Source organism: Colossoma macropomum, unplaced genomic scaffold (assembly GCF_904425465.1).
Source record: "Colossoma macropomum unplaced genomic scaffold, Colossoma_macropomum, whole genome shotgun sequence".
Taxonomy (NCBI): domain Eukaryota; kingdom Metazoa; phylum Chordata; class Actinopteri; order Characiformes; family Serrasalmidae; genus Colossoma; species Colossoma macropomum.
In genome coordinates, this window is record NW_023494804.1 from 26,360,227 (window position 1) to 26,386,382 (window position 26,156).

Consider the following 26,156-nt stretch of genomic DNA (forward strand, 5'->3'; position numbering starts at 1 on the left):
ATGGAAAAAGATTCAGAAACAAACCTCTAAAAACAAACCTCTAATAAGAGACAACATTTAATACCTCTAGGCAATTATTTTGTCATAATAAAACTAAGTAAGTCACAATTTCTCCATCATTTTTTTCTATTTTGTGATAAAATGTCAAAAAAGTTGAATATATTTTATTTTACTATTCTGTCAATATAATGTTTGAAGTTTTACAATGTTTGGCAGTTTGTGTTAGATATACGCGTACATTCCAGGATCAATGGGAAAATCGCTCACTCAGCTTTAAGGCCAGTAATGACACAGCCACCAGGGGGCAGTATACTGCTTCTGCTGCATCTGTATACTTCACCTACTACACGCCACCCCTTGCTCCCCTAATATACTGTACTACAGCACAGATGTCCCCTATTACCTTGTACTCTTGCACCACTCCATTCTGCTCCTCCACTGGAGGCGGTTGCCAGGCGACCAGGATGGCTGTCCCATTGGTGTCACTCTTAGTCACAGTAACCCCACGTGGGGCCCCACTAGGAGCTGCAATGACAGGGAAAATATATTGAGTTAAAGCTAATGTGAACTAGTTTATTTTTGTCAATGCAATCTATTTGCCTCTGGTTTCCAAGCTATTGCATCAGCTGGACTCATCGTACCACCAGGGCAAGTTATGCCTTCAGAAACAAGCCTGTCCTTACAGTGAATCATTTAATGTCATGGCTGCATAGGCATGGCCCAGAACACATAAGCTATCTTTTGGGCAAAGTATTTCATGTTTTCTCTGAGCAGCATGATTCTACTTTGAGTCTAAGTCTCTTCATTACTGGAATTCTCAAATGAGTTTTGGCAAATTTGGGAATTAAGTCAAAATTACAACCTTGAAAATTACACCCAGCGTCTACTAGGTTTTAGTACGCGTTTACTGTAAAGTGTTCTAGCCCCTTGGGTCATATAAAGCCACAAACTGTGAGCTGCACTGCAAATATGTATCTTTATGAGATCAGGAAATGGCTGGGGGAGCTCAATTTGCTGCTTATTCTACTGGAGAGAAAAGAATTTATTACAAAGTTGCAGTGTATATGCAGTGTGGTTCTGACACAGTGTATGATGAGTGTAATTAGAATGAGTCAGTTCTGCTTCAGGCTGTGCTGCTTAATCACTTTGTGCTTAAATATAATTCAGACTGCGTGGAAGCCAGTGGCCCAAGGCTGGGCCTCGCTGGAAGAACTCAAAAAGCAATTAGCTACACAATTTGTATCTTTCACTGCTACAATGGGGTATGGTATGTTGAGATCCTTGCCGTGAAAATTTCAAAACAGAAAGGGTTCATTGGAAACATGCACACTCAAATTTACTGCAGAAAAAAATGCCTCATCTGGCCTCTATGCAAGCTTAACTCTGTGCTAGCATCATTAGCGATGTCATCACAAAATGCAGTCTCGGAGTTTCTAGATTAATAAAAGGCGCATCTTCGTGCCTATAACACATGAGCTGGAATAATGATGAGCAGTGTAATCTAGCCAGTTAGTGGTGTGTGAATAATAAACGCGAAGCTTGATGAGGCAGAGAGGCGACATTGATTGTGAGAAAATTGGCCAAGGAGTCTTCTTTCTTTTTTTTAAGGTGGCTGAGAAACTGACGTACAAACTGTTCTCCAGATTGCACTCACCCTCCTCAAACGTCCTGACCACCTTCACCTCGCTGTCCGCGCCTTGAAACTCATCAAAGAATGGACGCACTTTGAACTCGTAGGTGATGCCCTTCTTGAGCTGAGGCACCACCACCCCATCCTCACCGGGGGTCCGCACCTCAAACACACCCCACTGACCTCGGGGCTCACCTGACTCAGAAGAGGGACGGTACATGACCTTATAGCCCTGAATGTACTGAGACTGCTGCTCCACCTACAGGACAGGATGAAAACAACACAATGCCACATATTTACTTTATATCACAGGGTTTTTTACAACACACAAGAGTTATATTCCACACATTCTGCTTTATTGTTCCCTGAATTATTTATAACATTTTTGCACGTTTTAAAAAACAGTCATAATTCATTTTTCTAAAATCTCTTTATCTCTTAGAAACATACAGGCTGTTTTTCTTACTGTGCCTTTAAGACTAAGTGATCTCTGTTCTGACTGGCTGCCTTGTATTGAGCTCTGTTCAAATAGCAGTTCAGGCTGAAGTGTATGGAACTGTTAGTTTGAAGTAAAACATTTGAATGTGTGGATCCTTTGGAAAGCTGCAGTGATTGCTTCCCGACAGCCATGAACAGAAAACGTTTGTACTTCTTCCTCTCTAATAACTCTGCTACAGACTCTCTGCAGTAACATCACTTGCTAACACTTGTAATGTGAATGCATGAACATGCATGAATTGCTAAACAGCTGTTGGTGGTCATATATAAATTTATTTATGGTGTTGACATCACGACCATGATGAGTTTAAAACAGGCTGTTTTGGCAGCTTAGCTTTCATATATGCCCTTTACATAGTTCATCATACTCTTCTATTTCAGAATAAAATTGCGGTTGTAATTTCAAGTAAGACAAGAGCATGTTAAAAAATTTTCAATCGATTGTTTGCAACTGCTGGAGCAAAGCCAGCTCTCACAGGCCTGCACTGGAATTCTGTACAGGAGGGCATAATTAAGGAGCATGTGTGCGGGCAAATGATAATCCCAGCCTCAATAAATAACACGGTCTTGGGCTGCTGCGGGCTGACTGCCCGGTAACCGTGGAAACGGGACGGTCCCGAAGCGGTCTATGCGCCTGTGTTCTCCTGCAGCTCCCACTCGTGGCTCAACCACAGCATGAGGTCAGCAGCAGCAGCCAATTCCTCACATCCTGAGACTGGTTAGGATATGGCTGCAGGGCATGCTGCAAACATTCTAGCAAAGAGAAGCTCTCAAAGCATATTCAGAACCAGGGGAAGTTTACAGGGCAACAGGGAAAGACTACACTATACTGGCATGAAATGCTTAGCTCTACAGAGGAACTTGTACGAATCTAATCTGTCACCAGCTGTTTCACTTCAACAGAGCTATAAAGAGCGCTAAAGTAGATGATCCTGCTTTGTGCAACTCAAAACCGTTTGAAGAATCCCATGCTTTCCTCGCTAGAGCTTTAGCGCAAAACCACTTCCGTACATTATCTACACAACACGCTAGTCGCTAATGAGAAAGGAAAGCTTCCTTTATTTCAAACGTCCAAAAAAAATTCCCAGCCAGATTCCAGAGATGCTGACCACCACATGCCTGCCCCCACCAACTCTGTCCCAGCCAAAGTATTTACATTCTGCGTCTGTGTTTGGAACGCTCGCTCTGACGTGTGTTTATGTCAGCTCATTCATCAAAGTGAACGCACGTCCGTGGGCCTTGGAAGGGGCTGGGAGGCAGAAGAGCGGAGCGCGCTTGAGAATGTTTAAACAATCTCTCCCAGCCGCTGTGATAAAAACTCATTTTGTCAGCACAGGTGGTCCTGGTTAGTCCACAAGTAGGTCTCCTTTAAGTGGGCTGACCACGCAGCATGGGACAATCCACAGTAATGCACAGATCCACTCAGCATACACTGCTTAACACGCTGCTGAACATGCTGTACACAGCCGATACGGTCTATAATAACAAAGAGCAGCGTGTTGCTGACAGGCTAAGAGGCTCTTTTTAAGTGCAGAGTTGATCGGGTTGACTGAGAATACAGCTAGAGGAGAAACAGAGCCAGGCAGGGTGTTACAGAGAAGCTAAACTAGCATTTCACTGCAACAATTCTGATTATGACCACATGTAGTTCACTAGTGAGAGACAGATGCAGTGTAAGCCTAAACATATAACTATTCATTCATCAGTATAAAGACTAGGATTGGACATAGTTTCAATAAATGGATACCTGAACTTTGTTTATAGCTGCAAATTTACTTTGTTAAAATTGAAACAAGTAGCATTACTGAGCCAGGAGAAGCAAAAACATGCTAAAATGTGGTGTAAAAATAAATAAAAGGTCTTAGGTGACAGGTCTGATTTTGCTGGAGTTTTTCGGGCCATGTCATACATCTTCACGTATTAATGCCATATGCACAGGCTCAGAAAGAAGATCTGACGATGTTTGGGTTTCAAATGCAATCTTCATTATACTGATGAAGATTTGATGACAATAACAGATCATTCACTTACATCCTTGGAAAACATGGCCTTCATCAAGTTTCTCCTGGAATACTCTTTCAACATGCTCAAAATCATTAGATTCATCTGCTTGGGACCAGTGTCCGAAGCACAACTGACTTTACAAATTTGTGTGTATTTTCACACGTCCACCAGAAATGTCCCCAAATCCCCAACACTTACATAGAGTAGCTTTAAATGGGTGTTTGAAAAAGGCACATGAAGTTGCAGATAACTGCAGATAATGCTGGAAGCAGCTGATACTGTGTCTCACAGTGGCTAAGTCTAAGTTGAGGAACATATGGAAATGTTTTAAACAAAAAAATGACAGATTTGTACTGTGCAAATTTATCGAGTGTGAGTGCGTACCACTCTTACTGGAGTGCTACAATAATACAGTACTAACAAAGATAATACGCAATGTCTCAGTTTACCTGTAATATTTAGGTGCCACCATAAAGCAGCACTTGGTGAAATATGAACTTTAATTTGGTGTTGGCAGCAGGGTGGGTCGTGTCTCTTACCGTCCACTGCACCCTGACTGAAGAAGATGAGAGGATAGTGGGATTGTGCAGGTGAACAACCACGTCCCCTAGTTCCTTCTGGATCTGACGGTGGTCCACACCCTGCATAGTAGGAGGAGTGTCTGCAGAATAAACGTTATATAGAGAACAGTCACAATGCCTGGACGTACTAACAATGCTGACAACTAATAACTACCAAATAACGTGGAATGTCAGTGTGTAGCGCTATACAGGAGTTCATAATCCTCAAGAAATCAAGTTAAAAGTAGGAAGCGTAACTGCAGAGAGCTGGATTTCATCTCAGCTTTTACCGTATTAAAATGAAGGAATTAGTCTCATTAGAATAATTAGAATAAGCATAATTATGCAGGTCAGAATTAGCATGATGATGCAGGTCACCTTGTGTCCGGATGGCATCCGTGATGGGGCTGGGGTCACTCAGGCCATAGGCGTTGGCTGCCCTCACCAGGAAGAGATACACTGCACTGGGCTTCAGACCCTTCAGTACAAAGGACTCGGTCTTCACATGGTCAGCAAGGGTCACCCAGCTACTCCCAGACGCATGGCTAAAGTTAGGTTTAGAGGAGAGAGATCGAGAATGAAAGATCATTTGCAATTTTGTAAATAATAAGATAATCAAAGAATGAGAGAAAAGTTTAAGTCATCTAGCAGTGATGACCCTCAGGACACCACTAGAATTTGTGTCATTTTTCATCACCTAAAGGCTTCGATGATGTAAGAAGTCGGTGTGGCTCCGTTAAGGTTAGCCTTCCAGGAGAGTGTGACAGAGGTGCGTGTAACATCAGTGACCTCAGGCTTGGAGGGGGCGCTGGGGATCAGGTTGGGGTCTGTGGGTCTGCCAGGCTGCACCACCACTCCAAACTCTGACACAACACAACCAAACACACATCTCAGAACACACTCCACAGCACTGACTGTGTGCTAGTTTGCAATATTCTACGAAAGGAACATGGACAATTCTCAGTTCGATTATACTCTATGTGACTACTGTACTTATAAAAAAGTAAAAAATAGTTTCTCATAAGTCTGGTAAGGGTTAACCTCTAGGCTTATTATTCAATTATTAGTCGCAAGACTTATTAATTCAGAAGACACTAAAGACCTCTGAAGTTGTGTGCTATTCTATAGTCGGCATCAAGTCCATATTAGGTACTCTAGGTCTAAGCAGACTTTCTTTATGGGAAAAATTAATGGCATTTTCTAAAATCTGTTCGATCACATATTCTGTGATAAACAAAAATGTTCTAAACGTGAATGTTTTCCTAAATACATTCCTACATAAAATACTCTTCCTAGTATCCTGTGATGGCGTAGTGCAATAAGAATTGAGCAGTACCTTCCACAGCCAGGTAGGCCTTCCACGATGCCTCACCGCTGGGGCTGGTGGCCACACACGTATACACTCCTGTATCCCCGAGCTATGAGTCAAAAAACAAACAAACCACTCTAAAATCAAGTGCTTCTACGCATAATAGTAGTCTGAACACGAGTCTGTTTCAAGAGAGTGAAGAGACAATAGCAATTGTGGATGAGCAGAGGAAGTGTGTGAGTTAAGCCTGGGCCATTAGAGGCAATTTTGCAGACTGCTGTGGAGGAGTGCTGGTGTATTAGTGTATGGCTGTTCAATTGAGTTGCTAAAGGTCTCTGTAACTAGAATGCTGTCGCTAAGTGCATTGTCAGTGTAGCATCTGTGTGTTGCGTGGAAGGGCATTAGTGTATTTTGTGGTGGTTGATAAGCCCACTGTGTGGAAGTGTTAAGCCCAGTGCACACTGACCCAACATTCTCCAACAACAACCATTCTAATGTTATAGAGGAGAGCAGTGTAAATGATGGAGGACATTCTAGAATAGCATGAATGATGGAGAATATTCTAGAACAGTGTGAGTGGTGGAGAACATTTTCAAACTGTGAATAGTAGAGAACATCTAGAACAGTGTGAATAGGGACAACGTTCTGGACCCTGTGTGGACGGAGGTGAACATTAGAACAACATAAATAGAGGAGAACATACTAGAAGAGTGTGAGTGGTAGAGCACAATCTAGACCAGTGTGAATAAGAGAAAGCTTTCTAGAACCATGTGCATGGGAAATAACATTCTAGAGCAGTGGGAATGTGGAGAGTGTTCTATAACAGTGCAAATGGTGAGAACATTTAAAAAAAATAGAGAGAACTTTCTAGAACATTGTGATTGGTGGAGAACTTTCTAGAACAGTATGAAAGGCAGAGAACATTCAAGAAGAGCGTGGATGGGAAGAAGACTCTAGAACCATGTGAGTGAGAAGAACACTCTAGAACAGAAAGAATGGTGGGAAATATTCTATAAGAATGTGAATAGCGGAGAACATTCTAGAACAGTAGGAATGGGGAGAACTTTCTAGCACAGCGTAAAAGGGTGAGAAGATTCCTGAAGAGTGTGAATGGAGAGAACATTCTAGAACAGTAGGAATGGGGAGAACTTTCTAGCACAGCGTAAAAGGGTGAGAAGATTCCTGAAGAGTGTGAATGGAGAGAACATTCTAGAACAGTATGAATGGAAATTTAGATTTGTTTGAAAACATTTGGTCAGTGCTGGGTCACCGTGCTCTGGACTTTTGGCTTTCGTGCTCTCTACCTTGGCGTAGCGGATCTGCAGAGCTCCACTGTCCAGCTGAGAGATGCGTGAATCGTGAGTGGACACAAGCATCCCATCCTTCCTCCAGAGCAGTGTTGGCATGGGTGTTCCTGTTGCTATGCAATTCAGCAGCACTGTCCCATCCACCGCTACCGTTTGGTTCTCTGGACCCTGCCGAATGACCGGAGGAGGCCGATCCGAAACCACTGTTCGAAAATAGAAAAAGGCAAATGGAGATAAAGAAAAATGAGAAAAGCAGGTGGGAGAAAACAGAACCCTGAGATAATGAAGGAGAAGAAGAACACTGTAAACAAGAGGAGGAGAAAAACAGAGTGAGGTAAATAAGATGAGGTGGGTGACGGTGGAAAAAGGCAAAATTAGATTTCTAAAAAAAAAACCCTCCAGCAACTGGCTAATCATTTGGCAGCAGTACCTGACTTGCACCAAAGCACCTTGGAACACCTAATAAAAAAATCCCATTTAGACAGCAAGCTTTCACTTTCACATCAGTGGCGAAATGGAAAAAACCCACCAAGACTTAAAAGTGGGGGGTGAACGGGGAGGAGGTTACACCTGAAAAATAGCCGGAGGCAGAGACGGGCGATTATTAACATAGACGCAGAGCAGAGAAAGCATGGGGGGAAGGGGTGGAAATAGAGGGGGAAGAGTGCAGGAGTAGCTGGGCTAGATTAAATCAAACATGCTCCATCCTTGTTTCATTTCCATTAAGTGTAATTGAGTGTACACTGAGTGTGGGAGACCCATTTCGTGCCTGCCTGTGTGTCTGTATGGCAGAAGAGGGAGAACATTAAAATTACCATATCATTACCCGCCGTCCAAAAGCTGCCTATGCTTCTCCAGCCGCCCAGACAGGCTCTGCCTGGTGCCACCCCAGGCAATTATGTTCATTAAACTAATATATGTACGTAGCCCAGCCACTCACACGTCCAGTCTGTTTGCGTGGGGGGCAAGCTCTGTTTGCTGGCGGTGATGATGCAGGTGCAATTACTTTTTTTCACAGACCTTGAAGGGTAGAGCTGCGATTTTAATTCAGCTTTTTAATAACTGTTGGGATAATTATTGTTATCATTTCTAGTGCCAACTAGGTGAGAGGTCAGTGGGATGTCTTGCCACACCCGAAGAGTGGAGAGTATGTGTGCATGTGCCTATTTTCAAGGGGGAGGAATAAATTGGCACGAGGGAATCACAGACAAGGACACTGACAGTCTTTGTGTATCTGGTTGCTATAGAAACGCAGTATTTTTGAAGCAGTACGTCTGAGCCTCGGTCTCAAACGATTATTACCTGAGGCAGATATGGGACAGCCAGTGAACCCCTGCATTTGCAGTCCGATCGCAAAGACAAGGATAAAACCTGTAGCATCCTATGCTTTAAAAATGTTCTAGACAAACCAGTGATGCACAGATAATCAGATTATTAACCAATCCACAGTTTGTCCACAAACACAGTCCTTAACAGCAGCTTTTGTGAGGTTTTAGCAAAAAAACAACAAAACCTAATTAGAAACTGTAGCGTGCAACTGTAGCATTTTGGTCAGAACCTACATTTGGACAAAGTTAATAACTTCAAATATATGTATTTTTCATGTATGTGAAAGATCACACTGATAGGGTATAACAGGTATAATTTTTTGTTGTCTGAATTGAGCTCCTTGCTGAAAATGGTCATGCTGGTTGACCAGCATACCAGTATCAACACACAAAATATGCTAGTTTTGGTGGTGATCAACATATGCTGGTATGCTGGTCAGCAGAACTTCAATTGCTGCTGACCAGCATACCAGCATCCAAAACACACCATATGCTGGTTTTGCTGGTGGTGAGCCATACTGGTTTTTCAAGGCGGGCTAGCATTAGCGTAGTGGCAAAATTGTTGTCATTTCCGCTCTGCCTTGTTTTGATTAGCTACGACAACTTTGTCCAGTTTGGTAGCTTAGCATTTAACCAGAAACTTAATGTTCTGTAGCAAATATAAATTCCAATCTAAATATATTAGGTTAAATGGTATTTTTGCTAGTGTCCCGTAACGCCTGTATAACCTTGCAGAGTGTGCTATTAATTTCAAATGATATTCATTTTGTATGCATGTGAAAGGTCACAGTGTTAGGATGGATCAAATTTTTTAATGGGGTTTTTAAATGTGCTACACATAGCCTGTGTAAATGGTGCAATTTTCCCATTTAGCCAAAGCCCAATTATGAAACATGTCTGTAAAGAATAAAAGTCACTATAAAGAAGTCCAACTGCTATGTACGCTCCAAAACTATATGGTAAAATAGCTATATGGTAAAATATGGCTATATGGTAAAATAATGAATTATTAACATGACACTTTCAAGTAGTTTCTCCACTTTTTTAAACACAGTATTAACTACATGTAGTGCTACATTCTGTCATATTTTTCTATAGTGAAAGGCTCCTTATGTAAGTCCTTAAATGGCCAGGGCCCGTCAGCAGGCCCAAAGTTTATTACACACTTCTGTAACCTAAGAATGGCTCAACCAGTTTGCACTGAAGTCCCCATAGTTACCAAATAATAAGCCTTAGCATATATTAAGCCTAGGATTTCAGGGGGTTAAAGTTGTATTGAACCAGATAATGCTATGAGCTGTGAGAGAACAGGACTGCAGTAATGACTGTGCATGACTGTAACAAAGCTGAAAGGCGAGATACACCCCCCTCACATGGAGTCCAAGTCGAGCTGTGAGTCACTTAAGGACAAGCCCGGTTTGAGACGCATGTCGGTCAACATGCAATAACAGCCTAAATTTACATATTTGGACAAATATTCGGCCAAATTAGACTTTTACCAACATTCTGTAAAGCTTGTCCTACCTGGCAACACTAGTTATGAGAAAACGCATTTGTGGACAGAGCACGGATAAATCAGTGACCTTCGCTACATAAGAGCCTTGTTTCTCTGCCAGCTGACAGGAGGGATTCCATAGTAATCCAGAGTCTACTCTGTACTTTTCTAATGCCACCTGTGGACTCCATGATTTCAGTCCACACGGTCTTAATCATGTTCCTTATCAGCAGTGCGGGTACTGCAGGTGTGTGACAGGGACCCTGCTGCTGTGTGTGCTTTCTCTCTCACCATCTGTGACCTCCAGCAGGGCCTTGGTGATGACACTGCCAGCGATATTGAGTGCCTGGCAGCTGTAGAGGCCTCCGTCTGAGCGCTGCACATCCATGATGGTCAGATCACCTGTCTGAGAGACAGAGAAACGACTGGAGGGCTGAGGGGGCTGGTAGGAGAACAGCAGGTTCTGTGTAGAGAGGAAAGAAAGAATGGAGGGAAACAGAAAGAGAGAGAAACATAATGAAAGAAATACATTCATTACAAAAGGCAAATTTAAGCCTAAAATGCTGTTTTCTTTTATGTATTTATATAATTTAATCATTTCATACTCAGAGCTGAAACAAGCAGAGAGATTCTGAACTTACAGTCAATACCACTTTTGTGTTCATAAGTAGAAGATGATTTTAATTTGATAAAAATTCAACAGCTACTGTTGTAAATACACACGGAGCCTAAAAATGATTTTTTCAAAATAGCTGCTTAATTGATAAGATGTGAAAAAATGTTATTCAGAGTGGTTTGATGTGAAAAGTACCATTCTAGAGACAATTAAAGTCAGAATTTCTTGCAGTGGTGGTGATGGGAACCAGACACCTGAAACGTTTGATGCCTCTAAAATCTACATCACAGAAAGTTTTTACGTTTTAGATATGATAGTTTTTCAATAATTTTGAACTAAACCATATTTTAAATTACAATTTTGGTGAAGATGTACATGCAGGATGTCATACAGAAAAATAGTACCCAAAGACTATACAGTAAATAAAGACGTGTGGGTTCATTGGTCATTTTGAAAAGCAAAGAAAATGGCTACAGTTATGTTGTAGACATCATGACCCCTGGGTTCTATCACCACCACTATACAATCTGAAAGGATAAGTTTCTCTACATTTTACCATTTCATATAAAATCACTTTATATCTCAACAATTATCCAGAAATTTTTAAAAATCCTTGGGGTAAATCCTGAAGTTAGGACAGGATTTAGGACATTCTGTCATGTTAGGACGCTTCTGTAATACTCTGTTCGTATCAGGATTTAGGATATGTTTTTCTGTAGGAGTTATAGGCCCTAATAAAACTGTCATGGTGTCTAAACAGATAGGATTTCGGATGTTTCAATGACATGGCCCAAGAATTGTATCAGATACCTCTGAGTAACACAACAAGTGGTTCTCAGAGATGGAGAATACAGGCAGGTATGAACCTCCTCTTACCTGGCTGCCTTCGCGCTGCCAAAAAATGGCAGGCTGGGGGTTCCCCGTGGCTTCACACTGGAAAGTAACTGTTCGCCCCACGCCCACCACCTGGTTCCGCGGGCGCACTGCAAACGCTGGGGGCACTGCACATGACACATGTCAACAAAGGGTTATCTCAGTTTAAGGCCATGCAGAATGAAATACTGGATACCGTAATGCGCTATTCATAACTGAAATCAGAAAGATGGAAAAGATGCCAATATCATGTCTAATACAGGATAAAAAGAACAGCAGCATCCTTCACAGTTCCATCAAATCATATGCGAAGGAGAAAATTGCTTTTACCTTTGAATTCAGATACATTTTTGATTTACCCATTACTGCCATCAGAGCTGTTCCAGCTTTAGTGTGAGATATATGGAGGATGGAAGATGGTGATGGGATAATGGTGTTAAGCACTCGGACCACTTCCTGTCACTAGCTGTATGGTGGATGGGTGGAGGATGACAACTTACCAGACATGACTACAAAAGAAAAGAGAGACAGAGAAAAGCAGCTGATGAGTCACAGTCAACACATTCATCCATCAGTACTTCTTTCAACTGCACTTTATGGCCACATTATGAAGTGATCTCAGTGGAATGAGGACACATAGCAGCAGAACTACTCGTGACTGATGAACACTCATATGAGGCACGCACTCGTCTGAATTTTTATGTTTGTGGGTTTCCATCTGTTTTACTGTAGCTAAAATAGTTTTGGCTGCCTCCAACTCAACCCCGACCTTAAAAGGTCCATTGGATAGTCCTTCAGAGGTCAGCTCATTAGATTTGTGTATGTTCATGTATCAAAACCAGTCAAAATGTTCTAAAAAATGTCACACAATATTTTGTATTGTGCCTTATTCAAAAAGCAGTCCAGGTTAAAACACTCCTTGTAACTTCGATGTGAATGGGTGGAGCTGACCTTCTGAGGCTGAAAAGGCAGATATATGTAAATGTGCTGGTTTTGTGACATCAAAAACAACACATTCAGAAAGACTGTTTTTGCTTAGTTTTGCAATATGTGGGCTTTATGTAATAGGTATTGGATGGTACACTGGTAACACTTAATTTGGATGGGCCACTGTACATGCTTTGTAGATGCTCAGTCTATCTTTGACCTTCAAATAAATATCTATTAAATGCAATTAGAAAGATTCTAATAAATCTGTCCCTAAACATAAAGCTAACACTAACCTTAACCTCAAAAAATGCAAAACCTACACTTACTCATAAACCTAACCCTAATGTTGTTGAGTATCACTAGAAAGTTTGTTAATAATTGAAGTATCTGTAGATCATCTATAGGGGACCATCCAAATAAAGTGTGACCAGTACATTTTGAAACATCTACATATTAATAGCATATTATATATGAATAGTTACACATTCATTCTCTTACTTGTTTTAAACAGGAACATTTGTTTTTCTCTTGATAAAGTCCTTTAACATTTTTACTATTTCAAGTAAAAGCAGATTTTTCTCTTGTGTAGACCATTTAAATGTTCCCAGAATCACAAAACGTCAATGGCTCCAATAAAAAAGGGATGTATATACAGTACTGTGCAAGTTACAGACCATTCTTCATTTGATTGATATCCAGTTAAAATGGCCATGAAGTCTATGTTAAACATATATTTATGAAAACATATATTTAACTAAAAATTAAGCAAAAGCCTCAACAGTTTAATATATATTTTTTCGGGAAACTTGAAACCTGTAGCGATGCTTTTTCACACTTCAGGAGTTCAGTCTTTGGGAGTTGCATTTTCAGCATTTTCAGGATCGAAGTGACCCCACGTACATTCAGTGATGTTGAGGTCTGGACTCTGGGGTGGTCAGTCCATTGTCCCGAGAACACCAGCAGCTTCTTCGTTTGATTTGCAAATTTTCTTCTATTTTCTTTTCTCAGTAAGGGCTTCTTGACAGCTGCACATCTTTTCAGACTTTTAGCATTGAGTTGTCTTCTCACAGTGGAAGGATGGACAGATCTGAAGTAAGAATGGAGCTTGTATTTCTCCTCTATTTCAAAAATGAAAGCTTTAAGTTCTGTTTAGCTGTTGGTGACAGTTTTGGTGGTCTACCAGGTCTTGCATGGCTGTTAGTAATCACATTTTCTCTGTGTCTTATAATAATTTTGAATTCAAAATTTCAAAAAATTCAAAATATTTGAAATCTTTATCATTTTTTTGGTTTACTTTAATTTGACTTTCTCCCTGCTAATGCAAGTGGATTATCCTATATCTATTCTCCTCATAAATGCCTCCTGAAAAATGAATAACTTGTACTTAATGGACTTTGACTGGAAGTAAAATAAATGAAGGATGGTCACTGAAGTTTGCACAGTACTGTACACCGAGAATGGAAAGGCAGTTATAACAACAGAAGAATTATGAAACAGTCAGTGCTATAAATACTAGCTCTCCTTTACCATTCACAAATTACTTCAGTCACCAGCATCCGTCTCCTTTAACCGCAAAGCTGTTCGAATGACATTCAGCGATCCAGCTACACTGTGCTCTGTGGTAACTGCAGCTGACCAGTATGGCTCAATATCTGCCTGTGTCATCAGCGACTCTGGAATGTTTATGCAAGTCAAACTATGCGTTAAACCCAGACATCCCAACTGCACAAACAGCGCAGGCCGTGCCGTGTGCTGGTAGGGGTGGCGGATCAGGAGGGAGACCCTTGTTGATGTTGGCTTTTGCTGAGGCCCTTAACCCAGCCCTCCCTACTCAGACGTGTTTTTAGAGCGGACCACTTTGATTAATATGTGAACAGCGGACATCAAACGAGCCCATGCCCTTCACCCAGCAAGTGAGTGCAACAGGAAGGGGACATTTCGTCACATTCTCCACGTCCTGTTAGTTCTGCGTTTGGTCAACAGCAGCTCAGAGGCCATCGTTTCTGCCGAAATGTGTGCTTTATGTCAGGATATGAGATCCTTCACAGGGTATTTGTGACCCAGACTAAAAGATTGTTTACATGCTATTTGCAGTGAGATTATTAATGTCCCTAAGGTCAAATGTGCAGCTGTCATTCAACTGATTTATTCACACTCTGCCTACAAATACGCTCTTTTATAGTAACTAGGGCTAGCCTGGTCAAGCTTTAGAGAACACTGTGTAACCAAGGTTCATTTTGTAGTCATGATTTAAGAGATAAACATTTGAGATTGACCTGATACTTGTTTTGTTTTGGAATTTGACACAATTTTCTCCCCAATTTAGTCCCAGTTGCAGTTCCACTAGCTAGGGCTTAACCTATTGCAAGATGCAACCAATTTGGGAGGGTGAAGGCTAGAATGTGCTTTCTCTAAGTCACGTGAAGTGCTAGCACATCTTTTCAAACTCCTGCTAACACAAGTTCACTGGACAGTTCAGCACACTTGGAGGAGAACTCTAACTGCCAAGTCCGTTACTCTAACAGATCGCATTGGCTAACATCACACTGAGCAATGGGGGGAAAGGGAGGGCCTACCATATTACCCACGCAGACAAAGCAAGGCTAATCAGGCTCTCTAGGATTCCCAAATGAATGTCTGTGGCATAGTGAAGGATTGCAATCATGATCTCTTGATGTTTGTGCCACTCAGCTTTTGCTAGTTAGCTAGATTAATGTTATAGCCTACATTGTTAGCTTCAGCTTGGCTGAAGTTACAGGATTTGTAGGTAGCCTATTCCCCTTTGTACTTACCCTACATACCGAAATAAGAAAAACAAGAAAGCGCAACAGTATGATGCCTCAAGCTTTATAAATAAAGTCAAGCTACTTGGTGATAGCGACTTCGGACAGGATAAAGACCGAAGGTCCCTCTCTGTATATCGACAAACAGCCACCCCAGACAGTTATTTCCAGTCATACAAGACTTGAATGGAGAAAGACCTATAAATCCCAAACTAAATGCAATATTATCATTTTTATAACATATTTGAAATCGTTCTAGTGTCTGACAAAAACAGCATAAATGGTTTGTACCGTTTGGCTCAAATAATGCACAAAACACATTTGTAAGTGGAGGTTGGATAGGTCAGTGAAGTTCATATTCCATGTGAATATAATTCATATGAGACACCCTAGTAGATGATAAACTGCCACATGCAACATAACACTCATACATAAAATAGGTGCTAAAACGGATATCTTAACAAAACTGTGGACTAAACACACAGGCACATTCACACAGGCACACACACAAAGACAGGTACACACAGTAATACCTGAAAGAACACCAACACAAACAGTCCTTCAGTGACATGCTATGGGTTTACATTGTTCACGGTGGAGCTCCAGCGTGTGACCCGTGACATGTAAAGTGTGTTTATTGAAATAAGTGCAGCCTGGGGCATGAATTCCTCTGGCAGCTTTATAGAGTGAGTTGGAGGGGGTGCTGAACGGACAGATGAGGGTTTGTCTGCGCTGGTCAGAGAGAGAGAAAGAGTGGCAGGAGGATAAAGACCCTGTGTCGGATGCTGTGTCTGAGGGGGAAATCGGAGGACAAGGCATGAGTTGTTTGGCCCCCTATGAGACCCATTGGACCTGTGTTGCATTTGAAGGTGTGAAAAGCTTCACCTAGCAGAGCAGGCCTGAGTTACGACCCCAATCTCCCTCTGAGGCCATGTTTGGACTGAGTTACGACACCCGCACGAAGGCATAAAGATGCAGGGGGAAGGGTTGTGTGTGCATGTGTGTGTGTGTGTGTGTGTCTGTGTGTGTAAAAATACACTACCATTTAAAAGTTTGGAATCACTGTTCAAAAGTTTCCAATAATATAAAACCAATTTTGTTGCAGACATAAGTAGAAAGTATTTTGATATGCTGTAGTACTTTACTGTAAAGCCCACCTGATGTGAACATTTTGGCTGATACCCATTTTAAGGGGCTAAAACATCAACTGATGTACTTTTATATTTATATTTAAAATGTCAATTTTTTATTCCACTACTTCTAGTTACAGTGTTTTTGTAACCAATAAGATTGTCAGTGGTCAACCACCACACTTCTTAAACATCTATAAGCTGCAGCGGCTCAGAATTCTGTGTTTTTGACTGTTCATCTTATTTTTATAAACGTTCAGCAGTGATTGATTTTTTATAACATCTTATTCTCATGCTAAATGTTAGGTTTGTACACATTTTATATGATGTATTTATATGATGATATGGTATAATAAATGTTTGTTGCTATAAATTGCATGTATATGATTACTCAATAACTAAAATAATTTTCTGTTTTGTGTCATACATTTAAACACAAAATTACACATATTGAGCTACCCAGTGGTGCAACTGGCAAAAGTTTTACAGTATTGTCAAGAGGTCATGAGTTTGGATCCTGGCACTGTCCTACTGTCCTACTCCCACTGACCTAAAAAGTTGCTAAGTTTTAGGACATTATTGGTGATATTTTCAATAATGATAAAACTGCTGGACACAGATATTATTGGCCATCTGACATATCAGTTGGGCTCTAGTTTACAGGGCAGAAACAAATTAGCTAATATTGAGATCATTGAGATCTCCATAGCTAAAAAATGATGCACTACATCACCAATCTGCGGCTTGGAGATGCAGTGCAGAGTCTACACATGGACAAAGAAGATTTACGTTAAAGAATAAGCCAGTTTGAAAACATCTTAGTAACATCATCTTGAGTTTAAGGATTTCTGAGACGTCTTAAGTGGTAGCTGGGTCAGGAGGGGTGGAGTCGTATGCATGTTCTGTATTTTGCAGTTTGCTTTATATTTCTAAATATCACAAATGTTATTGGAGTATTTATGGATTGGTGGAAAGCTTTTCTACAATTTGTCACAAAGAAAATATACAAAGAAGGTGACAAAAATATATTGTTAATAGATAAATACATCATATCGTTATTATAAAAAAAAACCAAAATGGCAACTTTGCAACAAATGACAAAAGCTTTTATTTTTTACATTAACTTAATATAGTAATTTTGGAGCACTCATATTTGTCCATTTAACATGATAATTTAACACACTGTAAAAGGCTACTGCAGTACTTCAAGAACAAAATCAATAAAATCAACTATATGATTTATTGTCTAATAACTTCATGTTGTAATATTCAAAATACCTGAAATATTGAATACAATATCTAAAATACCTTTCTGTGTCTAGTTTAGAATATTTTAATCTGCACTGCTTAGTGAGTTATTAGTGTATATAAAATGAACATTCTTAATACAATAAGTGATTTCAAACCTTTGAACAGCAGTATATGTGTGTGACTCATATGAGTCCCTGTTAGGTCCCTGTTAATGAAAACTCCCACATGCACCCAGTCACACCCATTTTAAGGCCTCCAATAGGAGTCACAACTGGGACTCAGAACATGAAACTGCCACTAATGTTGTTTTTATGGTCCAAGAATGACAACAGCACACTTTCACCTGGATCAGAAACATCTCAGTCTGCACTTTAATCAGAACTGTGCCTGAAGAATAATTGTGGCAGCCATAAAAACTGCTGCGGGGTATTTTTATGATGTTCACACCAGCACTGAGCATTCAGGGTGAGAGAGTGAGGCTACAGAAGAGGATAATGCAGGGAGGAACGAGGAGAAATCTGGAAGAAAACCATCTGTACTGCAGCTCAAAGGCCGACGACACGTGGGCTGTTTTGATTCGCAGTGCTGATTGGCGGCGGCCACGACTGCGCCGATCTCATCGCCCGGGTAACTGAGGAAGACCCTCTTTATCTGCCTTCCTGTCTCGCTCAGCCCAACGAAAGCTTGCGGGTGTTTATTTTTTTCAAGAAGAAAAATGTAACGATGTAAAAAAGTTTATATGGCAATGCAGGTCAAGTATGAAAACATCTGGAATCTAAGTGGAGCGCTCAGAAAAGCAGCGCTGCATGAACATGAAAAAAATACAATAACTGCATTAAATCTTAATAGCCTTTATAAATCATGCAGAAAATAAACCTAATATTAAATGTGCTGAATAAATGGTAGTGTTTCATTATTAAGTTTGCAGTGAATTATAGACAGTCTTATCCAGCGCATATTTAATCTTATCCACAAGACATTTCATTATGTTGAAGATAAAAAAGTTCTCTTTCCGTCTCTCTCTCACCACATACACACGTGCGTGTGTGTATATATATATATATATATATATATATATATATATACATACATATATATATATATATATACACACACACACACACACACACACGTATATATAGGGTGTGTGTTTACCTACATGTAATAATTTCCCATATGCATCATATCAGTGGAAAACTGTGACTAATTACGCAACATTAACATTAAGGCCTAGGCCTTCACTTTGGCCTTTAAATATCAAAACTCCAGAAAAAGAATTTAAAAACCCACCTCTATGATGATGCTAGTTTGTGCTGTGTTTCTAATATACAATAAGAATTTTCTGAGCTTAACTCTAAACCTAATCACAATTTTAATCATAGTAACCAAAAAGAAATGTCTCTGCTCTTTCAGTTTTAAAAATGAAACAGAGCTTTTGTAAATGAATTGCATAAATAAATACAATTTTAAAAACTTCATGATATTTTTCTCTAGGTTTCTTACAAAATCAGGCCGTTTTTGTCCTAAGAATGTATGAAAACAAACACAGATACACACACAAAGGCACTCAGCCCTCTAAGGTTATCTCAGTCATCTGCAGCTACAAGTATCTCTCCAAATGAGATAATATGTTTGTCAGACAACATCATTGTTATGTCTGTTTCCTCCAGACTGGCCTTTCTTCCCTCACCACTCTACTCTCAGGTGTCTCGATTGAGGGAGGAAAAAAATGCATCAGAAAAAAAGCCTACAGGGTGTTTGCGTAAGTACTTCTCTCCAGCTCACCCAATCATACTCATCAGCTATCTCCACTTCTCTCCTTCCTCTCCATACTGAGGCCAAATTGCGTTCACTCTCGCTGCTTTGCTTTTTCGGCTTTTTTCCCAGGTCTGGAATTAGACTGTGTAATTGGAAACATGTTATCTCCCAGCGTGGGACTGGGGCTTGTCTTTAATTAGGCCATCCTCCCTCCGTGTGTCTCCGGCTGGGTGTCACTGGGGCAGCTGGGGGTGGAGGAGGTGGAGAAGTAGGAGGGGGAGGAGGAGGCGATGGGGGAGGGAGAGAAATGGAGCTTGTTGCTCCAGTTCATTTCCTCTCTTCAAAGAGGAGGCTAAGGCTGGGCTAACACGTCCCTCTGCTGCCCACGCGCACTTCTACAGTATCACAAGCGTGCTACATCGCCGCTAGCCACTAAACCTCACTTCCTGTCACCCCCCAGTGACACAGCGTAATGTGGCTGCCTGTTCAAAGGCTCCGTGGCCCTCTCGGGATGCGCCAAAGACTGCGAGGTCAACACATGAGCCCCTGCGGTGGCTCAGTCAGCCGCGACACTGAACATAAAGGACCCAACAAACCCAAACTAGCCGTAAATCCAGTGGTGTAGTCTAGAGTGAAGTAATGGGTGAACTGTGACTAGCTGATCCCCTCCAATCTCACCTGATGTGTATATACAATCATGTGTACAAGCATAGACTTCCCACATGTTGCCCACTGTTAGCAAGACTAGCACAGCTAGCACACAGCTAGCATCTACAGTTGTATGCAAATGTTGGGCCAAGTTACATATTTTGTTGTTTTTTGTAATGATAAGTAGGAAATACCTCTGCAGCAAACTGCAATAAAGTAGTAATTGTGTTGTGTGCAAAACATTAGGTACCCTTCCAGGGAAAAAGACTGGTTAGGCAGGTCATACATAATAATTGTAGTAATAAATTCTCTTTAAACCTTCTTCACACACTCAACAGCAATTGACTCCACTAAACAGCTGGCTGAGGATCTGAAAATTAAGCTAATTGATGCCTACAAAGCAAGGGAAGGCTATGAAAGATATCAAAGCGCTTAAGAAGTTGCAGTTAAGAGGAACTTTGTGCAATAATTATCTGCATGGGAGAGTCATCAGAAAGAAAGCCATACCTGTGACCTCAAAAGTCAATGCCTTACGCATGCAAAACCATATCTAGATAAGTCTGAGGCATTCTGGAAACAAATGCTGTGGACTGATGAAGTAAAAATTGAGCTCTTTGGCCATAATAGGCAAAAGTATATTTGGAGAGAAAAAGGAGCAGAATTTGATGAAAGGAACACCTTGCCAACTGTTAAGCATAAGAGTGGTTCTATAATGCATTGCACAATTAGATGTTTCCTAGACACAGAAAACACTGGACGAGTAGATGAAAGAATGGATTTCACTACATATCAGCAGAGTCTGGAAGCAAATATGACACAGGCAGTCAAAAAAACTGACTTTATCCCTCACAGTTCTCTGACTTTAAACATAAATAAAATTCTGTGGGTAGATGCTACATTGATACCCAAAAGTCTATTTTTGTTATTTTTCCCCAACAATTACCAAATAACCTTTCACTGAATATAAAAAGAAGTCAGAATGCACTGGCTGTAAATCTGCGGTACAGCTGATTACAAACTGTGTTCATAAGATCTCTGTCATTCACCATAAACAGAGTTTAGCATGAGGACATGAAGTCATGGAGCTGCAATGTTGTGTCAGGGAGTGTAAAAAAGAGTGACTGGTGGACTGAACCTGTGAACAGCTGAGCTTGGGTTTATTTTTCCAGCACATGCAGCTGTCCATGCAGCTTCAGCCCTGCAGTTTCCTCCATGTGCTGCAGCAGCAGGTGTGGGGAGGTTCAGTGTGTGTGTGTAAACTCTCACCATGCACGGTCAGCGTTGCTGAAGCCTCGGCTTTCCCCACCATGTTCTCGGCCAGGCAGCTGTAGGAGCCCACGTCGGTGGGGGTCACGCGCCGCAAACTCAACGTGTGGTCCTCCAGTATCTCATACCTACAGAGAAAGAGAGAGAGAGAGAGAGAGAGAGAGAGAGAGAGAGAAAGAGAAAGAGAGAGAAAGATGATACATCTGGTCACCAAAAGTTGATTTTCACTGTTACTTTTAGATTTGATTACACTGGAAGTAAGAAAAATGAATGCATATTTACCTGCATATGCAACATAACATACACAGCATTTACTATAACTTTTTATTAACTTTTTTATTTAACTTTATTTGCTAATATGTTAAGTATAAATGTAAATATGAGAACAAATGAACAGCTTAAAAGGACCTTGGTTTAGTGTACAGAAATCATTAAATACAGTTGCATGCAAAACCTCCCCATCAAAGCACATCCCTGGCTGTTGATGGAACAAAACCTTGTATCTCCAAAAAGATAACTTTACAGGAGAATAAAAAAAATCTACTTTACTTTTAATGTAAGTCAATGGAGCCAGACATTTTTTCCCCCCCAAGTCATTTTTGGGCCATTTCTTTCGGTCCATTCATCATGAAATTTACATACAATGTAAAAGGCAACAGACATTTTCAAATTATGTCAAAAACTTAAAAACGAGATACAACACACCAGCTGTCCTTTACATTGCGTGAAAATTTCATGATGAACGGACCAACAGAAACGCTTTAAAATCACTTGGAATAAAACCTTTTTTACATTAACTTACACTTCTGTGAAGTTACTATTTTGGAGATACTTGTTTGGACAGCAAACATATATATATATATATGTGCCATAACTTTTGCACAGGTCACATTTTATGCTTTATTTTTTTTCCCCAAGATGTTCAATTCAACAAATAAACAGTAATTGTTATTAAAATGTGTTCTCAGTGGAGGATGTGTTCATGTCTTTTACTTAGAAAATCAACTATACATAATTTGACCAAGGGCGCTCAAACTTTTGCATATGACTGTGAAAATTATGGAAAGTCTTTTGGCCCAAAGACCCAAACGCAAATTTTGCAAGGTCTAAACATTATAGTCATTCTACTGATATGTTGAGATATCACAAACCGACAAGGAACATATATTCATTTATAAACCGTTAATGCTTATTATACAATAACTACAATCAATCACTCAGTAACTTCTATCAATGTAATTTGTAAGGACTGTGAGGAACTTCCATTTTAAAGGTGAAGTGTTCCCAAAATTCTGACAAGCTCTCCAAACCTCTCTAAAAGCTACACTACTTTTCTATCATATCACTGAACTTGTTAGAAGGTCTTACTATGCATCCCCCTCTCTTTAACACAGCTGTTCTGAATCTCCCTCCTGCCTCACTGCGCTGCACGTTTTCGTGCTTTCCCTGCTGATTCCACTCACAAAGGACTCAGAATAATTAGCCGTTGAGTTGAATCAGGTGTGCCCGAGCATGGAAAATGCTAAACTGTGCAGAGCAGCGGGGCCCCTGGGCTGCAACTGAGAACACTGTACTCTTTCACACTGTGAGCTCTTATCATGCGTGTATGAGGGAACGTGAAAGCAGAGCAGATCTGGGAGATCCAGGCTGCCTGAGGGAGCACAGCCGCACCTCCCCTTGGGCAGCTCTCCGTCCTCCTTCCTCCAACGGATGGTGGGAAAGGGGTCTCCTCGCGCCTCACACCGAAACTCCACACTCTCGTCGGCCAGGACCACCACACTGCTCGGCCTCCGCGTGAAGCTCGGTCGCTCTGTAAAGACAAGGGAAAACAGACAGAAAAATATACATTTTATCATTCAAAAATGATTATAATCATCATTATAATCATATCATGTGCATGTTTTTAGTTCAAGAATGGTTATAATCACTGTAATGATCATGATGGACTGCTGCACAGAAATATGATATACTGTCATTGTTATCATCCAAAGCACTAACTCAGTCTAGAGTTATTATTTAAAGTTATATTATTGGTTTGCTATACATTTGATTGACATACATAATTAATAAAATGTAATTATATAATTATATGCATAGTAATAAACTACATTCATATTAACATTGTTTTGACAGGTTCCAGCCTGCACTTCCCCTTTTTTTGTCTGCTTTGATGCCAAACAACAACAAAAACAAGGATTTACCAAAAAACAGGACTGTATTCACAACAATAACTTACTAACAGGATTAAAAAATTAGAATCTGCACTTTCCACAGAATTTCTCTGCTTGTTTCAGTGAGCTACGAGTGAGAAATAATTCAAAAACACAACATGCTTTTGTTATTGCTGGCAGTAACTGCCACTTTTAAGTCTTCATCACTGTGTCTGATTCTTGGATTTATGTTAAATTCAGAGCACATGTTCTTCAGAAGAGTTCAGCGGGTAAGCCCTTTCCAGCACTTATTTTCAATACAGCCATTTTGCACAAAAAGAAAAGAAACATAAGAAAAAATGTACTTCAGGAAAAAAAAGTAAAGTCCACACAGTAATAGTTTTAGGGCTTGTTAAAGTCTGACCACGTTTCTCCAGGCGCTCCCCCCAGGGCCCTGGCGGGAATCTGTTGCTTCAATCAACAGTATTATTCTATTAGCACTAAATGTTTTTACTCGCTCTCAGAAATGTGCGCGTGTTGGCTCCGGGCCCAGCTGATCATGTGATAAGACGTCTGGGCAGGCAGGAAGTGCTTGTGGTGAGGGGAGATGTAGAGGGGGGTCAGAGAGGAGGGAAGCCAGGGGGACAGTAAGGGTCAGCAGACTGGGCCAGACGAAGACAGACAGAGGGCACAGCTGGTTTTGACCTGGGCGGCCAAATAGGCCTAAGCACACGGGTCAGAAGGTTGAGTGGAGAGCGAGGGAATTCAGGAACAGCTGCACAAGCAGGCCTGTTATTACGTAACCCTTTTAATTTGGCAAATGGATGAGAGGAAACATAAATATTCTCCAATTGGGAAGAGGGTGGGACCCTCAATCCCACACTAAGCCACAGAGCTGGACAAAAAACTAGACTCTTAGAAAAGATGGTTCTTCAAGGGTTCTTTAGTAAAAAAAAGTTCTATAAAGAACCATGAACACTCAAAGAACCCTTTGCATTAAGAAAGTGTTCTTCAGATGGATGGAGAATGTGATTAAAAAGGTTCTACATAGCACCCAAAAGCATTCTTCTATTGTTACAAGCTTGACATCATAACAATAGAATAAACCTACTGGGTGCTATATAGAATGCTTTTCAAAAAGGTTCTGTATTGAACAATCTACAACACATGAAGAACCATTCCATGATGCAAAGAACCCCTTTATCATGCAAAGGGTTCTTTGAGTGTTTATGGTTCTTTATAGAACTGTTTTCTTTACTAAAGATCCCTTAAAGAACCATCTTTTATAAGAGTGTAGTACTATGATTATAGTATTGAGGCAATTCTTGCAATACATTAAAAAAGCTTTGGTCTTTGGTGTATCAATAATATGACATGGTTAAAACTCAATTGTGAATAGTAATTATCTCAATTATCTCAATGATTATAAAGACGTGTGACTTAACCATCATTAAAAATGCCAGTTTGAAAGAAATAAATCCTGAACAATTTTTTTAAATGAGTGAAAGGCTAAAAAAAACTAAATTCTCTGCCTGATCAGGATCGTAAGAGTGTTTCAGATTGATGATTGACGGTGTAGCCACGACAATACAAATGACTCCATGGCGGCAGTGTTTTCAGCTTTTTTTCAGCTTTTATTTTCTGGTGGAAATTAGACTTTGAATATGTGTAAGATCTTGGAGGTCTTTCGTAAAGTTGGCATTGAAGCCACTCTTTATCCAAATAACTTGTGCATTACAGTCATCTTACCACAGTTAAGGGCAAGGTACGAAATACAGGGGGTCCTGGGGGGTCCAGGTCCCTGAAAATAAACTTATTTTAACATTATGCTGTCCGTCAGGGAAAAACAGACACTCAAATACAAATTCAGGGAAAGGTCGTTAATTAACAGGTTTCACCCACAATCTATGGTATTCTTGATATTCTTAATTAACTAGAGATGTCGCACTGGTCTGCCTGAGGGTGGCACTGCAGCAAACTGGTTCACTGGTCATTCATAGCCTAGCAACTGTAACTATGCTCAAGATTCCTCTGTAAAAACTTTACAATGTGCCACAGCATATTTGTAAATCTGAATGACCAGTTTTTCAAGAACTTAGTGGATTCTTACTCATTTCTCAAACTGAAAACCAAAGAGGAGCTGTGTAAGATCTCAGTTCATGTGAGGAAGAGTGCATTACTGAACCAAAAAGCATTTATAAAAGAAGAATAAACATTTTGGTTCCATTGAAGCTAGCCTCAGCGCTACTATGGTGAGTGAGTAGCCACCCAGCCAACATGGGTCCCCCCAAGTACAAGGCGGTGTTGCACACACTGGTTAAGAGTTGTTTTTAAACTTTAATTCAATTTTAATTTCTGCTAGCTAGCTGGCTCGCTCACTGGTAGTTATTCAGGCATGACTAAATAGGTTTTGGTTTGTGTGGGGCGGGGCTATGGAAAAGTCCAGCCCAACTCATCATGGAAATGACCAACATGTACAGATCAATTGTACATTCGTGCAGGATCATACAGCTTAAAGCATAAACCGATTATTAATATATGACTCTTTAACCAGAATTATTTACTTTTTGGTATATAAATATATTATACGAATACCGTGATTCATTACAACACCCATATG

The 26,156-nt window shown here is 40.5% G+C and overlaps 1 protein-coding gene across 3 annotated transcripts in view; it reads right to left on the reverse strand.

Moving 5' to 3' along the window:
• LOC118824279 (roundabout homolog 1-like) overlaps positions 1-26,156 on the reverse strand; it is a 288,995-nt gene that overhangs the window by 21,326 nt on the left and 241,513 nt on the right. For all 3 annotated transcript variants that reach the window (XM_036594306.1, XM_036594308.1, XM_036594307.1), the window contains 12 exons: positions 23,058-23,196; positions 21,387-21,514; positions 12,121-12,129; positions 11,624-11,748; positions 10,423-10,594; positions 7,306-7,511; positions 6,029-6,110; positions 5,390-5,555; positions 5,071-5,237; positions 4,672-4,793; positions 1,655-1,889; positions 404-525 (listed from right to left, as the gene is read on the reverse strand). In XM_036594306.1, the coding sequence (XP_036450199.1) occupies positions 404-525; positions 1,655-1,889; positions 4,672-4,793; positions 5,071-5,237; positions 5,390-5,555; positions 6,029-6,110; positions 7,306-7,511; positions 10,423-10,594; positions 11,624-11,748; positions 12,121-12,129; positions 21,387-21,514; positions 23,058-23,196 (1,673 nt within the window). The remainder of the gene's footprint in view (positions 1-403; positions 526-1,654; positions 1,890-4,671; positions 4,794-5,070; positions 5,238-5,389; positions 5,556-6,028; positions 6,111-7,305; positions 7,512-10,422; positions 10,595-11,623; positions 11,749-12,120; positions 12,130-21,386; positions 21,515-23,057; positions 23,197-26,156) is intronic.